At 53.3% G+C, this 17,142-nt stretch overlaps 1 protein-coding gene and 1 long non-coding RNA gene across 3 annotated transcripts in view; one reads left to right on the forward strand and one right to left on the reverse strand.

Annotated features, from left to right (window-relative positions):
- Positions 1–401: 401 nt before the first annotated feature.
- LOC132228801 (uncharacterized) lies at positions 402–10,619 on the reverse strand. The gene is made up of 3 exons (XR_009451445.1): positions 10,444–10,619; positions 10,216–10,325; positions 402–464 (listed from the first exon to the last, which is right to left on the reverse strand). It is a non-coding gene; the product is annotated as an uncharacterized LOC132228801 (long non-coding RNA).
- A 125-nt stretch (positions 10,620–10,744) lies between these two features.
- The window catches only part of MCPH1 (microcephalin 1), a 97,505-nt gene continuing 91,107 nt past the window's right edge, over positions 10,745–17,142 (forward strand). Inside the window, exons 1-3 of one of the 2 annotated variants that reach the window (XM_059685844.1) lie at positions 10,745–11,380; positions 12,361–12,452; positions 14,266–14,384. In XM_059685844.1, the coding sequence (XP_059541827.1) occupies positions 11,341–11,380; positions 12,361–12,452; positions 14,266–14,384 (251 nt within the window). In that variant the 5' untranslated portion in view covers positions 10,745–11,340. Of the gene's footprint in view, positions 11,381–12,360; positions 12,453–14,265; positions 14,385–17,142 lie in introns of those variants that run through there. The other variant, XM_059685846.1, reaches the window with a different exon arrangement.

The following is a 17,142-nucleotide window of genomic DNA, read 5'->3' on the forward strand; positions in this document are numbered from 1 at the left end:
TCTCACATCGATATTTCTCTCTCTTTCCTCTCTCTTCCACTCTAAAAGTCAATGGGAAAATATCCTCAGGTGAGGGTTAACAAAAATAATAAAAACAGTCACGTTGGGAGGGAGGGAGGAGAGGAAGCTGGAAAACGCCTTGGCAAGTGGGTTGGGGCCCAGCCCTGCCCGAGTGTCTGCAGAGCTGGTGAGGACGGGGCCGGGTCCGGGGAAGGTCAGCCCCTGGGCGCCCGCTTCCTTCTGACCCCGGGGCCTTTCATCTCACTCCTGCGGGACTTCTCAGAGACCCGCCGGCCTGGCTCCTGCCCGCGGCCTCAGCTCGTCAGGCAGGAGCCTCCCTCCCGCCCTCCGGACCCGCCTGTGTTTTCAGCCTCGCGGCCCCGGTGTGCACGCAGCTTCCTGTCTCCGGCCCTTTCATTTCGCGGGAGGGCTGGCAGAGAACATGCCTCTCATCTCTCATTCCTCTGCAGAGAGGAAACGCGAAAAGGCACAGACGACTTATTTTAGACTTCGCTAAATCCTTTCTTTAGAATAAATGGTTTTTATTTAAAACCCTGGATATACTGGTGATGTGTTACAGAATTGTACCCTTGAAACCTACATAATTTTATTTACCAATCTCACCCCAATAAGTTCAATAAAAAATGTTTTAAACCCTGACCAGAAACGCAATGACAAAAATGCCAGTAAAACTGGAGTGTGTTCCTGCAGAGACCGAGTTTCTTTGAACTCAGTAATTCAACCAACGTCGTCCTTAATGAGGAATGGTATAGTCCTTTTTTTTTAATCTTCACCCGAGGACATTATTCCATTCATTTTTAGAGAGGGTGGGAGGGGGGGAGACAGAGAGAGAGAAGCATCCATGTGAGAGAAACACATCAATGGGCTGCCTCCTGCACATCCCCCGACCGAGGCCTGGGCCAGGGAGGAGCCTGCAGCCGAGGTACGTGCCCTTGACCAGAATCGGACCCGGGACCCTTTAGTCCGCAGGCTGACGCTCTAACCACTGGACCACACTGGCCAGGGCCGGAGGAGTGTGGTCCTTCGCTTGGATGGCTCTGTTACAGTCTCCCGATGTGAAGAGGTCGGTCGTGGAGCCAATGAGGGAAGGTCGTTACCATGTATTCACATGCAGCCGCTCATGGTACATGGACAGTGTTCAGTAGGCGCCACAGAGGCGTGTGGCATGAAAACACCCAGGGCCTGGAGCTGTGCCCGCGGCCGGGCTCGGGCCGGACCCTGAGGGGAGGGGGCTGTGGTTCTGAGCTGTGCCCGAGGCCGGGCTCGGGCCGGACCCTGAGGGGAGGGGGCTGTGGTTCTGAGCTGTGCCCGCGGCCGGGCTCGGGCCGGACCCTGAGGGGAGGGGGCCTGTGGTTCTGAGCTGTGGCCTCGTTGCTCTGATCTCTATGGTGCTGGGCTGGACGCGAACACCATTGACGGGCAGTGCTGTGGGCACGGGTCTTTATGCTGTGGCTGGCTCAAGCCTTTCCTTTCCCTTTTAAATGTTTCACTAGAATGTTTTTATTGATTTCATTTTATTTTTTTAGCAAAGATGGAGATTTGTTGAAGAACAAGTACAGACTTCCACGTGGGGAGGGGAAGAGTCCCGTTTTATTGATTTGAGAGAAAAGGACACATCAATGTGTATCAATAGGCTGCTTCCTGCCTGCCTCCCCTCCCCCAGGAACCGAACCTCGACCCGGACCTGTGCCCTGACCAGAACCGAACCACAACCCGGACCTGTGCCCTGACCGGAACCGAACCACGACCCGGACCTGTGCCCTGACCGGAACCGAACCACAACCGGGCCTGTGCCCTGACCGGAACCGAACCACAACCAGGCCTGTGCCCTGACCGGAACCGAACCACGACCCGGACCTGTGCCCTGACCGGAACCGAACCACAACCGGGCCTGTGCCCTGACCGGAACCGAACCACAACCAGGCCTGTGCCCTGACCGGAACTGAACCACCCTTTGGTGCCCGGTAGGACGCCCAACCAGGTGAGCTACACTAGCCACGGCAAATTCTGCCTTTTTCACAAGCAAGGCTTTTTGTTGCAGCCTGCAACTGCCCCTAAAACAGCAGTGATCTCAACACCTTTACCCTGGAGACTCTATTCTGGGCGGAGTAAATATCTTTCCAGTTTAAATAAGGAAGAAGGATGTTTTCCGTGTAGCATTTAATAGCAGTATTTTCCTAGACATTAGAATTCTGTCGTAAAATCATCCCATCTTTAACAGAAACGACTGTAAACCGCATAGTGCAGCGATTTTCAGCCTTTTTCATCTCACAGCACATAAGCGAGTTACTAAAATTCTGCAGCACGCCAAAAATACCTATGTTGCTGATCTGACAAAAAATTAGGTATACATGATTCCTTCACACCGGACAGCGATGTTGTATTGGCTGCTGTCATATTCCGTTTGGCTGACAGTTCAAAGGAAAAGAGGCCTGTGCCCGACTGAATAGTTGGGTGTGGCGTGTTTTAAACGTTCTTGCGGCCACAGCTGGAAATGGCTGGTCGAGCAAAGTGCTTTTCTCTGGACAGGGCGAGATGTGTCAAGTGATCACATTGATTTCCTTTTAGTTCCTTCTTTGTTTCTGGTACTCCAGCCCCTCCTCTTCTCTCTCCCTGTGCATAACAAGGAGGTTCCCCTGTGGGAGCTGCTCTGGGCTGCGGCCACCACTCACTGGCCGCCAGGGTTGATCTGCCCAGAGGTTAGGGCCCTCGGGGCTAATCACCGTAGCAGCTGGTTTCCTGCCATCATTTTCGTCACCTTTTTATTTTGAAAGGATTTCAGGCTTACAGACATCGTAAGTATAACTGTTACACAGATATAGAAATATGATCTTGTCGTACTGTTCAGCAACAGAAACTGAACCAAGTGCCTTGTAAAGATCTAACTGCCCTCCCCTGCAGGCCATCTTAGGCGAGGGCGTGATGGTCAATTTGCCTATTACCTCTTTATTATATAGGATAAGTATAACTGTTATATAGACATAGGGATATGATCTTGTCGTACTGTTCAGCAACAGAAACTGAACCAAGTGCCTTGTAAAGATCTAACTGGCTTTCCTGAAGGATTCGCGGATTGGGCAGCGTCCCACTGGCAAGTGGACAGGCGCTCCAGGGGCTACGGAAACGGGAGGTTTGTAAAAGCACAGAGGGGGTGGGACAGGGAAATCCAATGTATTTAAAATAGAATTATTTAGGCTTTAGGTAAGGTCACCCGAGGACACTTTTCCATAATATTTGTTTCTGTTGCTGGCAAAATGGACATTTAGCACAATTTTAAACATAAAGAGGCCATCAAGACCCTGATGGTGCTGAGGGTGGCACAGGGACAAGGATCACAGGCGATGCAAGAGGCAGAAGAACATTGCTGGTTTGGATCAGGGAGAAGCAGGGAGCCAGTGGCAGGATCCGGACGGGACGGAGGCAGCGAAGCTGCTGCATCTGACAGCATGGGAGGCACCCCAGGGCCAGGTGCTGACAGTGACTGCTTTAGGCCAAGAGGGGGGTGATTGGATAAATGAGAGGAAAGAAGTGGTTTTTCGTAGGTTAAACAGTACATTAGATGTGCACAGTGTATAAGAAAGGCTAAAACAGGGCATCATCTGGGGGAATGTGATGAATTAATGCAATTTACATTATTTATTTTTAAAAAATATATTTGTGCCGTAGCCGGTTTGGCTCAGTGCATAGAGCATCAGCCTGGGGACTGAAGGGTCCCGGGTTCGATTCCGGTCAAGGGCATGTACCTGGGTTGCGGGCACATCCCCAGTGGGGGGTGTGCAGGAGGCAGCTGATCGGTGTTTCTCTCTCATCGATGTTTCTAACTCTCTATCCCTCTCCTCTCCTCTCCGTAAAAAATCAATAAAATATATTAAAATATATATATATACTAGGGGCCCGGTGCATGAAATTCGTGCACTGGGTGTGTGTGTTGCGGGGGGAGTGTCCCTCAGCCCAGCCTGCCCCCTCTCACATACTGGGAGCCCTCAGGCGTTGACCCCCATCACCCTCCAATCGCAGGATCGGCCCCTTGCCCAGGCCCCTTGCCCAGGCCTGACACCTCTGACAGAGGTGTCAGGCCTGGGCAGGGGACCCTCATTTCCCCCCATCACTGGTTCTGCCCCCAGCCCAGGCCTGATGCCTCGGCCAGAGGCGTAGACCCCCATCACCCTCCGATCGCCTGATCGGCCCCTTGCCCAGGCCTGACGCCTCCACCAGAAGTGTCAGGCTTGGACAGGGGACCCCCATCTCCCCCCGATCACTGGCTCTGGACCCCGCCCAGGCCTGAGGCCTCTGGCCCAGGAATCATGCCTGGGCAGGGGACCCCCATCTCCCTCTGATCGCTTGCTCCACCCCCCGCCCAAGCATGACGCCTCTGACCCAGGCTTCAGGCCTGGGCAAGGGGACCATCATATCCCCCCAATCCCCGGCTCCGCCCCCCACCCAGGCCTGATGCCTCGGCCAGAGGAGTTGACCCTCATCACCCTCCAATCACCAATCACCGGATCGGCCCCTTGACCAGGCCTGAGGCCTCCGGCAGAGGTGTCAGGCCTGGGCAGGGGACCCCCAGCTCCCCGCGGTTGCAGGCTCCGCCCCTGCCCAGGCCTAATGCCTCTGGCCTAGGCGTCCGGCCCGGGCAGCGGGCACCCACAGCTGCAGCAGCACCGCGATCATGGGCTCCGCTTTAGGCCCAGGCAAGGGACCCCTAGCTCCTGGGACTGCCAGCTTCGACCGTGCCCAGCTCCCATCGCTGGCTCCACCCCTACTTCCTGCTATCACTGGCCAGGGCGGCAAAGGCGCCTGATTCTCTGATCATGGCTGGGGGCAGGGCAAAGGTGGCCCCAGGGCCGCCTTTGCCCTGCCCCCCAGCTCTTAGCTCCCCCCTGGGTTTCCGATCACTGTCAGTGGCAGGGGGCTTCTTCCTGCTTTCCCTTTCGCCTCCCTGCATTGTGCCTACATATGCAAATTAACCGCCATCTTGTTGGCAGTTAACTGCCAATCTTAGTTGGCAGTTAATTTGCATATAGCCCTGATTAGCCAATGAAAAGGGTATCGTCGTATGCCAATTACCATTTTTCTCTTTTATTAGATAGGACTAGAGGCCCGGTGCACAAAAATCTGTGCACTCGGGGAGAAGGGGGGGTCCCTCAGCCCGGCCTGTGCCCTCTTGCAGTCTGGGACCCCTCGGGAGATAATGACCTGCTGGCTTAGGCCTGCTCCCTGGTGGCAGAGGGCAGGCCCAATCCCTAAGTGCAGCCCCTGGTCGGGCTCAGAGCAGGGCCGATTGGGGAGTTGGGGTGCCGCCCCCTGTCATGCACAGAGCAGGGCGGATTGGGAGGTTGCGATGCCACCCCCAGTCACGCTCAGGGTAGGGCCGATTGGGGGGTTGGGGCACCGCCCCGTCATACTCAAGGCAGGGTCAATGGGGAGGTTGCGGCACCACCCCATCACGCACAGAGCAGGGCCAATCCGGGGATTGGGGCGCTGCCTCCTGTCACGCACAGAGCAGGGCCCATCAGGGGGTTTGGGGCTCCATACCCTGTCACGCACAGAGCAGGGCCCATCAGGGGGTTGGGGCGCTGCCCCGTGTCACACACAGAGCAGGGACGATCAGGGGGTTGGGGCGCCTTCCCCTGTCACGAACAGAGCGGGGCGGATAGGGAGGTTGTGGCCCCGCCCCCTGTCACACACAGAGCCGCAGGACAATCAGGGGGTTTGGGCGCTGCCCCCTGTCACACTGATCCCGGTGCCAGGAGGCCTCTCGGCTCCGCTGATCCTGGTGCTGGGAGGCATATTACCCTTTTACTATATAGGATAGAGGCCTGGTGCACGGGTGGGGCCGGCTGGTTTGGATCAGGGTGGGGGTCCCCACTGGGGTGCCTAGCCAGTCTGGGTGAGGGGCTGAGGGCTGTTTTCAGGCTGGGGGTGACTGAAGCTCCCAACCGCTCCTTTTTTTTCTTTTGTTTTAATTCTGGGCCAGCTTTAGCTCTGAGGCTCCAGTTCTTAGGCCTCCGCTGCTGAAAGCAGGTTTCTGGCCTTTGTTTACCTTCTGTATTTGAAACAATGTTGCGATCCTGCTGGCTGAAGTCCGGCGGACTAAAGCAGGTTTCTGGGGTTTTGTTTAGCTTCTATATTTGTAACATAGTTGCTTAGAGTTGCAGCTCAGAGGCCGGCAGCAGCAGGCGGGAATGTTGGAGTCCTCCGTCACTGAAGCAAGCAAGCCTCCTGTTCGCTTCCAGCTGCCTGACTGCCAGCTGCCATCTTGGCTGGCAGTTAATTTGCATATCGCCCTGATTAGCCGATGGGAAGGGTAGCGGTCGTACACTAATTACCATGTTTCTCTTTTATTAGACAGGATATTTGTATTTATTTTAGAGAGGGAGAGGGAGAGATAGAAACATCGATGATGAGAATAATTGGCCGCATCCTGCACGCCCCCTACTGGGGATGGAGCCCACAACTCAGGCATGTGCCCTTGACCAGGAGTCACGCCGTGATCTCCTGGTTCATAGGTTGATGCTTAACCACTGAGCCACACCAGCTGGGCTTACATTATTTCTAATGGGAAAAAATGTTTTGGTTTTTGAACAAATCACTTCCTGAACAGCCTTCCAGAACGAATTAAGTTTGAGAATCGAGATTCCATTGTATACAAAAACAATGGGCCGGGCTTGCTCAAGGTAAAGCTCAGTCTATCATATAGGCTGTATGATGTGACTTCCCATCATCACCCACTGAGTGAGGAATTTTTTGATTAACACATCCTGTGTGGTTACTTTCAGTTAATGAGTTTGTAGGGCTTGTCAAGGGAGCCCCTCTTGTGGTTCAGTTAAAAAAATCCCAACAGCTTTAATGTTAGATACGAAACCATAAAAATCCTAGAAGAAATGATAGGCAGTAAAATCTTAGACATTTCTCACAGCAATATTTTTCCTGATATAGCACCTCAAGTGAGGGAAACAAAAGGGACTACATCAAACTAAAATGTTTTTGCACAGCAAAGGAAGCCATCAACAAAATGAAAAAACAACCCACTGAATGGGAGAACATATTTGCCAAAGATACATCTGATAAGGTGTTACTATCCAAGATATCCAAGATTTACAAAGAACTTATAAAACTCAACACACACACACACACACACACACACACACACAAATCCAATTTGAAAAATGGGCAAAGGACCTGAATAGATACTTTTCCAAAGAGCAGTGGTTCTCAACCTTGGCTGCACATTAGAATCACCTGGGAATCTTTTTAAAAGCCTGATTTCTGGGTCTCATCCTCCGGAAATTCTGTTTCTTTGTTACTAATGTTGTGGCCCCACCCCATAACAAAGACACAGAATTTCTGGAGGACGAGGCCCGGAAATCAGGATTTTAGAAAGATCCCCGGGTTATTCTAATGTGCAGCCAAGGTTGAGAACCACTGCCAAAGAAGACATACAGAAGGCCAATAGACATATGAGAAGATGATTGATATCACTAATCATCAGAGAGATGCAAATTAAAACCACAATGAGATATCACCTCACACCTGTCAGAATGGCTACATTCAGTAAGTCAACAAACAACGAGTGCTGCTGAGGATGCGGAGAGAAGGGAACCCTCCTGCACTGCTGGTGGGAATGCAGACTGGGGCAGCCACTGTGGAGAACAGTATGGCGTTTCCTCAAAAATTAACACGAAACTGCCTATGAACCAGTGATCCTACTTCTGGGAATGTATTTGAAGAAACCCGAAACACTAGTTTGAAAGCCGGTATGCACCCCTATGTTCACTGCAGAGTTATGTTGCCACGCTACGGGAGCAGCCCAAGTGCCCATCAGTGGATGAGTAGATGAAAAAGCAGCGGTTCATTTCCAGGGGTCCTCAAACTACGGCCTGCGGGCCACATGCCCGGGTGTTTTTGCTGCCGCTGCTTGTTGCTTAGCAGCCGACTAGTGTTTTTTTTTAAACTATAGTCCGGCCCTCCAACGGTCTGAGGGACAGTGAACTGGCCCCCTGTTTAAAAAGTTTGAGGACCCCTGATTTACACAATGGAATGTTACTCGGCCGTAAAAAAGAAGGAAACCTTGGGGACAGTAGGGTGGGGCCTGGAAAGCATTGTGCTAGGTGAAATAAGCCAGTCAGAGGAAGACAAGTACTGTATGATCTCACTTCTATGTGAATCTGATGAACAAAATAAACTGACAAACAAAATAGAAACCGACTCTTAGATACGGAGAACGGACTGACAGCTGTCAGAGGGGAGGAGGGCTGCAGGGCTGGGTGACAAAGGTGAAGGGATTAAGCAAAACAACAACAAACAAGCAACCTCATAGACACAGACACAGTGATTACCAGAGGGGAGAGCATGTGGGGGTAGAAGAGGGTATAGGAGGGGTAAATGGTGATGGAGGGAGACCTGACTTTGGGTGGTGAACACACAATACAAATACAGATGATGTTTTACAGAATTGTACTCTTGAAACGTATATCATTTTATTAGCAATGTCACCCCAATAAACTCAGTAATAATAATAAAGAAACAACAGGCCCAGAACAGGGTCACTCATGCTAAGCCCCACATCTGCAAACCAAGACTTAACTCTAGTTTAGTGATGGCGAACCTATGACACGCGTGTCAGAGGTAACACGCGAACTCATTTTTTTGGTTGATTTTTCTTTGTTAAATGACATTTAAATATATAAAATAAATATCAAAAATATAAATCTTTGTTTTACTGTGGTTGCAAATATCAAAAAATTTCTATTTGTGACACGGCACCCGAGTTAAGTTAGGGTTTTTCAAAATGCGGACACGCCGACACATCACTGCTCTAGTTCCAGCCTCCCGGGGATTGTAATCGTAGCCCGCCAGTTTGGCGTCTCCTGGTCAGCATCAAGGAGGTGTTAATACCCAAAATTTAAATTTAAATCCTCCCAACTGTCCCCCAAGAAGGAACATAATCCTTTTTTTAAAAGTGGGATTTCCCTGTCCCACCCCCCCTTCCCGTTCCTGTAGCCTCAGGAGCCTTCCTGCTTGCTGGCTGGGACGCCGCCTCACCTGCGAACCCTCAGTCAGCCCGTTAGGCCTTTACAATGTACTTGGTTCACCTTTTGTGGCTTAACAGCATGATAACGGCATCCTATATAACAGCGGGTCTCGTCGAACGACCCTTTCCCAGGGGTCGCCTAAGACCATCCTGCATATCAGATATTTACATGACGATTCATAACAGTAGCAACATTACAGTTATGAAGTAACAACGAAAATAATGTTATGGTTGGGTCACAACATGAGGAACAGTATTTAAAGGGCCGGAAGGTTGAGAACCATGCTATAAAGCGGTGATGTGCAAATTGACTGTCACACCCTCACAAGATGGCTGCCTACGACCAGGCCAGCAGAGGGGTTAGTGAAGGACAACCAAACGACTGAACAGCAGGCTGCGTGGGGTGACCAGGCCGGCAGAGGGGGCAGTTAGGAGCGACCAGGCCGGCAGGGAGGGGCAGTTAGGGGTGACCTGGCCAGCAGCAGGGGGCAGTTGGGGGTGACCAGGCCAGCAGGGAGGGGCAGTTGGGGGCGACCTGGCTGGCAGCAGGGGGCAGTTGGGGGCTGTGAGAGGGATGTCCGACTGCCGGTTTAGGCCCGATCCAGCAGTCGGACAACCCCCGAGGGGTCCCAGATTGGAGAGGGTGCAGGCTGGGCTGAGGGCCCCCCCACTCCCCGTGCATGAATGTCGTGCACGGGGCCTCTAGTATTTATGTATCTGTATAATAGTTATATGTACGATGCCTATAATTACAGTTTCTGTGCAACAGTCCCGTTGTGAGCATCGCATGAAATCCCATGAAACAAGAGGAAGCCCTGCGAACTCGTCAGGAGCTGGGGAGGCAGCGAGGCGGGGGCTCGGCTAGCCTCCAGGTACCAGGATAAACACCTCGACAATAATGGACTTTCAGGGAGGACCGCGGAGAGAAATACATGCAGGGTGAGGCACTCGCCTCCTCGGTAGGATGACTGACGACGCATCCGGAGCCCGTAGGCTGCTCCGTTACTGTCCTCTTTCTAAGACCCCTCTGCGGGAATGAAGCTCGGAGAGATCTAGCAGCTCATCAATGGCGCATGGATCGCTGGCTCTGAAACATCTGGAGACAAGTCTCCACCCGGGTCCACCGGGACCCACCCAGCTGACCCCACCCGGAGCCTGACCTCTGACCCCAGGTGACCAGGGGCCCTTCACCCTACAGGCCGCGTCTCCCGTGGAGCTGGAATGGAGTGTGTCTAGTCTCCGCGACAGACCGAAAGCTGGTCCTGACGGCCTGGAAATGACAGCGGGTTTTAATATATTTTTATTGTTGATGGTCTTATATCTCCATCTGCCCCGCCCTTCCCCGCCCTCCTCCCAGCCCCACCCACCCCGGAAGGGAACGTTCTCACGCTTTGGGGTCATCCTTTACGGCAGGCGGTATCGATCCGTAACTGGTCCCGAGTCGCAGGAAGAGCAGATAGAACGAAGGACAGACTGACAGCAGAACCTTCCCTGCCCCGCGGCCAGACCCGCCCCAGGGGACCCTCCCGGGTGCACCCGCCCAGCGCCTGCTCCTGGAACACGCCTGCGCGGAGTCTCGGCGGCAGGACTGCGCTTGCGCGGAGCCTCGGGGCGGAACTGCGCATGCGCGGAGCCTCGGGGGCCGGGACTGCGCCTGCGCCCTGCGCGGGGTGGGCGGGGCTCCGCGGGCGGGAGGTTTGAAGTTGGACGGCGGAGCGCAGGGACGCAGTGTGGTCGCGGAGCCCGTCCGGTCCTGTCAAACGACGTCCGCTCCGGGGTTTGCGAGCGGCGGAGTTGATTGACAGGGGCGCCCGCGAGGCGTCCCCACCCGCGCCAGCGTCCCGAGCAGCCATTCCGCGCGCGAACGACAGGGCGGCGCTCGGGAGCGCGGGGAACCGAGGCGCGGCGGTTCTGAGCGGTTATTCCGCGGCCCCCGCGGGCCTGAGCGGACGACGCCCTCCCGACCCGCTCCCAGGTGGGCCCCGGTGCGGCGCCGAGAGCGTCGGCGTCTCCTCTGGGCACCGAGGGGTGCGGCTCGGACCGACGGGCCGTCCGCCCTCCCAGCGGACGAGAGGACAGAGCGAAGGCCTCGCGGAGCAGGACCCGGACCCGCGGGAACACGGGAGACGCCGGGCCCCCGTCCCGGGGCCCCCGCCTTCACCCCGGCCGCGGAGAAAACCGGGAGAGCGGCCGTCCGCGGGGCCGGGGAGCGGCTCCCGCCTGCGCACGCGCGGGGCTGCGGGTCCGGCTCGGCGCGGTTGGAGGTGCGGCTTCCTGCGGTCCTCATGGCGGCCCCCGGGGCCCCGCGGGGCTTGGTCCTGAAAGGTGAGAGCGGGTTCCCCGGGGGGCGGGTGGGGGCGGGCGGGGAGCTCCCGGACCCCGTGGCGTGTGCGGGGCCCCGGGCCCGGGAGGCGGACACCCCCAGCCCCACGGGCATAGATCCCCGCTCCCCGCGCCGGGGCCGGTGGCTTCGGAGCGGGTGACAAATTAGGAAAGGAAGCCGCCCTCGGCCACGCGTGTCCCTGCCGTGCGGCCACCGCCCCCCCGCGACCGTGCCCGGAGCTGCCCGAGTGCTGGGCCGGCGGGAAACTGAGGCCCGGACCGGCGCTGCCCCGCGTGGCTGTTCCTCTCGCGGCATGTGCGCGCTTCCGCCACTTCCCTCCGCTCCGCCCGCGCACCTGGGCCCCCTTTCCGGCCCTGGGTTGGAGGGAAAGCCGCGGGGTCCGCGCCCCGCTCCCCCCCCCCGCCCCCCAGCTCCCGACCCCAAGCTGCTCCTGTCCCCGCTGGCCGGCAGCTGAGGCTGTGACTTGCTGCTCTAAAGGGGGGGGGGGGGGGGCGCACAGGAGAAGGAGGGAGACAGGAAAATGCCCTCCGATTCTCCCTTCACCGCCTGTGCCGTTTCATGGGAAGACAGCTCTGCCCCCTCCTCAGCTTTGTCTGTGGCAGCCTTTGCTTTGCAGCCAGGACGTCTCCTTGGCCCCGAGTCTGAACTGTTTACTGTCCCGTCCTTTTCAGGGCGCGAAGGACTCGCGCCCCGGAGGAATTGAGCCTGGTTTGGGCACTTGGGGAGCGCATGGAAGGTTCACGTGAACTGTCCACGGCCATGTTCATGTCTAACGTCGTTCTTTGCTTGAAATTTTAAGAACCATAATAGCACGAATGCTATTTTGAATAGGCTTGTAATTGGAGAAATTTAAAAAGAAGTTTTTGGTGTAAATATAACAAAAGAGAAATGTATTGAAATACTCGGGCAAGGGATGATTGGATTTCAGTATATTTCATGCTGACACCTTGTTTGTTTTCAGATGTAGTGGCTTATGTGGAAGTGTGGTCAGCCAATGGAACAGAAAATTATTCAAAGACATTTACAAACCAACTTGTGGAGATGGGGGCAAAGGTAAGAAATTCATCTCACCATCGCTACTTGTGAGTAACAGATTCATGTCACCATCGCTACATGTGAGTAACAGATTCATGTCACCATCGTACATGTGAGTAACAGATTCATCTCACCATTGCTACTTGTGAGTAACAGATTCATCTCACCATCGCTACATTTGAGTAACAGATTCATCTCACTATCGCTACATGTGAGTAACAGATTCATGTCACCATCGTACATGTGAGTAACAGATTCATCCCACCATTGCTACTTGTGAGTAACAAATTCATGTCACCATCGCTACATTTGAGTAACAGATTCATCTCACTATCGCTACATGTGAGTAACAGATTCATGTCACCATCGTACATGTGAGTAACAGATTCATGTCACCATCGCTACATTTGAGTAACAGATTCATCTCACTATCGCTACATGTGAGTAACAGATTCATGTCACCATCGTACATGTGAGTAACAGATTCATCCCACCATTGCTACTTGTGAGTAACAGATTCATGTCACCATCGCTACATTTGAGTAACAGATTCATCTCACTATCGCTACATGTGAGTAACAGATTCATGTCACCATCGCTACATGTGAGCAACAGATTCATGTCACCATCGTACATGTGAGCAACAGATTCATGTCACCATTGTACATGTGAGTAACAGATTCATCTCACCATCGCTACATGTGAGTAACAGACTCATGTCACCATCGCCACATGTGAGTAACAGACTCATGTCACCATCGCTACATGTGAGTAACAGACTCATCTCACCATCGTACATGTGAGTAACAGATTCATCTCACCATCGTACATGTGAGTAACATTCATCTCACCATCGTACATGTGAGTAACAGGTTCATCTCATCATCGTACATGTGAGTAACAGATTCATGCCACTATTGCTACATGTAACAAATTCACCTCACCATTGCTCCATAAATTAGACCTCTGGTACATAATTTGGGGAGTTATTAGAATATGAAGGGAAAAGAAGACAGTGGGAAAGTGACAGGAGAAAAAAGAACCACAGTGAGAATTTGGCGCAGTAGAATTTATGCAGCGGTTGGTCTTGTGCTTGGGGTATGCAGGGAGGGAACAGGTGTTTAGGGAAAGCTTGCGAAGTTGGGACATTGGGCATAGCTGACAGATTTTAGGTGTACCAAACTGGAACTTGAGGTAGTTAAGGCGAGTCACTGCATTTTGTACCAGCATTGAGATCCTCATTTACTAAGAATTGTCCTTCGGAATAAACTTTTGAATTTTGTCAGGTGTGTTGTATGCATCTATTGAGATGATCATAATGACCTTTTATTTTGTTAATATAGTGGATAATCATTATTGATTTTTTTTTTTTCATGTTAACCAAAGTATTGCAGTCCTGGAATACATTCAAGTGGTGGGGATGTTCAGGGACAAAAGTAGGTTTGCAGTTGTGGGTACGCAAAACAGTTTATTCTCGCGTTGTTATTTATTAACTAAAGGCCTGATGCATGAAATTCGTGCAAGGGGCTTGGCCCTCGCAGCCCCAGCTTCGCCCAGAAGGTTGTCCAGAAGGACGTCTGGAAGGTCGTTTGGCTGTCGGGCCGACTTAGCATATTATGCTTTTATTATTATAGATTCCTGTACTCTTTTTCATGTGAATAACAGTAAACCGACTTTTGCCCACCCAGTATTATCCTTTTTATAGGTTGCTACAGTTTGCTGTTTTGTTGCTTATTTTGCAACTGTCTCCATGAATGGCACTCGCTTATACTTTATGAAATTGTGTGCAAATAATAATAATGTAATTCTTTTTCCTGCACTTTATCCACAGGTCTCAAAAACTTTTAACAAGCAAGTAACTCACGTTGTGTTCAAAGACGGATACCCACGCACCTGGGACAAAGCCCGGGAGCGAGGCGTCAAGCTCGTCTCTGTGCTCTGGGTCGAAAAGTGAGTCCTTTCTTTCCTGCGTATCTAGTGTTAGTAAAGCAGAGCAGTATATTTTTCATGGATCACAGAACCGGGTGATGTTTGATTGCCGTCTTTTCTCTGCTTCTCACTGGACAAGTCATTTGACACCCTCAAGCCTCAGTTTCCAAGTTGGAGGGTGGTTATAGCATGGCCTCCCCACCCCACCCCAGCCCCACCTCCCGCCTGGAGGGGAATGAGCACACAGCCCGAAGCTTGTGGTTGGAGCACTCAGGAAACAATAGGAGCAAATGCCATGAAGTGATTGTATCAGCTGCCCGGGTGGCCATAGCAGTGCTCCCGAACTGGAACAGCAGATGTAATTCTCACTGTTCTGGGGGCTGGAGCTCAGGGTCAGGTACTGGCAAGGCAGGGTTCGTCTGAGGCCTCTCTCTCTGCTTGGTCTGCAAATGGCTGTGCCTGAGTGTCTGTGTCCTAATCTCTTCTTACAGAGACACTAGGGCCCGGTGCACAGATTCCTGCACGTTGAAAGGAAATTAATTAGAAGGTGGCCGGTGGGGCGAGAAGGGCTGGACACTCCCTGAAGCCAACCTCCCACGGTCCCTCCCCAGCGTCTGCGGAGTGAGCAGGGTCCCTCCGCCAGGTGGTGTCCCTTGACCTGGCCTGTGGGGATGGGGCCAAAACTGGCTTTCTGACATCCCCCGAGGGGTCCGGAGTGTCCCCAGCCCGCAGGCCCTGACCAGCGGCAGCGAGCAAGCGGCACCAGGCCAGCCAAGGCAGGTGTGAGCAGGGGGGGCGGTGGGGGGGGCCTGATCACCCCACTAGTCACCCCACAGATAGGCCCTCATCGCCAGCCAGGCCTAGGGACCCTACCGTGTACGAATTTCGTGCACTGGGCCTCTAGTACATACAGATTAGTCCCATTGGACTAGGGCCACTCATATGACCTCATTTAACCTTAACTAGGTCTTTGACGGCCCCTCTCCAAATACAGTCATGTTCTGAGGTTCTGGGGGTTAGGGCTTAAACATTTTCTGGGGCCCAGTGGAGCCCTTGATGGGAGTGTTGAGGGGAAGCATGGGAGGAGATTGAGGTGGGAGAGGTCACGGGCATCCCATGATGCAGTTCTTGTGGGATGTGAGGGAGGAGAAGGTGTGGGACCAGGTCTGGGGTAGGAGCAGGGAGAGGGGTGGAGGCAGGCGCTCACCAGCAGCAGTGAAGGAGGGACAGCTCACGTGAGGATGGTGGTTGTAAGTTGAACGTGAGGCTGGTGGAGCAGGCACGCTCTTTACCCAGCAGCCCACAGCTGGAAGGAGGCGGGCGGAGTGGGTTAATCAGGGCTGGGTTTTGCCAGCAGCCTCCACCGAGGGAGTGGAGGGGAGTGCAAAGCCGTGATAATGAAGGACCGGCCAACGCCAGGCTTGCCCCGAAGGGAGGGGTGGTGGGGGAGGGTCTGATGAGCAGGCAGTAGGTCTTAGCTGGGTTGAGGGCTTGTCATTTACTTCAAAGTGTTTTCTAATTTGTGTTTTGCAGTTTATTTTACCCATTGGTTATTTAGGAGGTTCTTGTTTAATTTCCACATATTTTGAGTTTTCCAAACTTCATTCTACTTTTGATTCCTCACTTTGTTCTGTTGGGGTCGGAGGACATGTGTTGTATTTTTTCAGCTCCTCCAGGTAATCGAGACGTGTTCTGCGCCCTCACACTGGTCTCCCTGGGAGGGTGCTGCATGAGCCCCGGGAGGCTGCGTTCTGTGGCTGTGGAAGGGTGTTCTCTGTGCCTTTCTGACAGGTCAATAGTAGTTGGTCCACACTTTTAAGTTTTGTGTCCTCCTCTTGATCTGTCCACCGTTAAATGGCACATTGACGTCTCCAAACGGCATTGTTAAGGCTTATTTCTCACTTCAGGGCTGTCAGTGCAGCGTCTCTTTAATGAGATGGCAACACGTCCTTCGTGTTCCTTGTCTGGAGGTGCCCTTATTCCGGTTCGTCTGTGGTGCCGTTTCCAGGGACATGCAGCTCCAGGGGACAGTGGCTCGTCTTCAGCAGGTCCAGGTGCCCCACAGCCTGCTGTCCTCGGGGGCTCAGGAGGCCTGGTCATGCCCCTCCTTTCTCAGTTGGAAGTCACGTGCCCTTTTCCTCTGCCTTCTCTCAGTTTTTCTTCTTAACGTTGATTTTCGGACGTTTCCCTGAAGTGCTTTCCTCCTTGTCTTGTGTGGATTTCGCGGAGGTGCTTGGACGTATGAGATACTAGGTTTTGGCCGTTTTTTCAAGTGGCTTTTCTGCCCCTTGACCCTCTTTGCCTAGAACTCGGATCGCTGCACAGCGGGGATCCGGCTTTTCTGTAAAGGGGCAGAGCCATGGGGTCTCTCTGGAGCTGCTCGGCTCTGCGGGCGCAGGGAGCCCTGGAGAAGCAGCAGAGGTGGGTGTGATGGGGCCGGGATGGCCTGGGCCTCCGTGTCAGTCCCTCCTGTGTCAGCAGCCTTTGACCTTTGACATCTTCCCACTGTCCTGAGGCCTGGCTTCGTTCATTATTTTTCAGTTTTTATTTCCTCGCCAAATCAATCTTCGAGTTCACTGACTCTTCTTTGTCAACTCTGTTTTGTCATTATGTCCACTTAGTACATTATTTTGGGCAATATTAGTTGTAACATTTCCATTTGTCTTATTTTTATTTTTGTTTTTATTGACTTGAGAGAGAGAGAGAGGGAGAGAGAGGGAGGGAGAGAGAGAGGAAGGGCGAAACAGCGATTTGCTGTTCCCCGTATTCACACAAACTC

This window comes from Myotis daubentonii, chromosome 2 (assembly GCF_963259705.1).
Source record: "Myotis daubentonii chromosome 2, mMyoDau2.1, whole genome shotgun sequence".
Taxonomy (NCBI): domain Eukaryota; kingdom Metazoa; phylum Chordata; class Mammalia; order Chiroptera; family Vespertilionidae; genus Myotis; species Myotis daubentonii.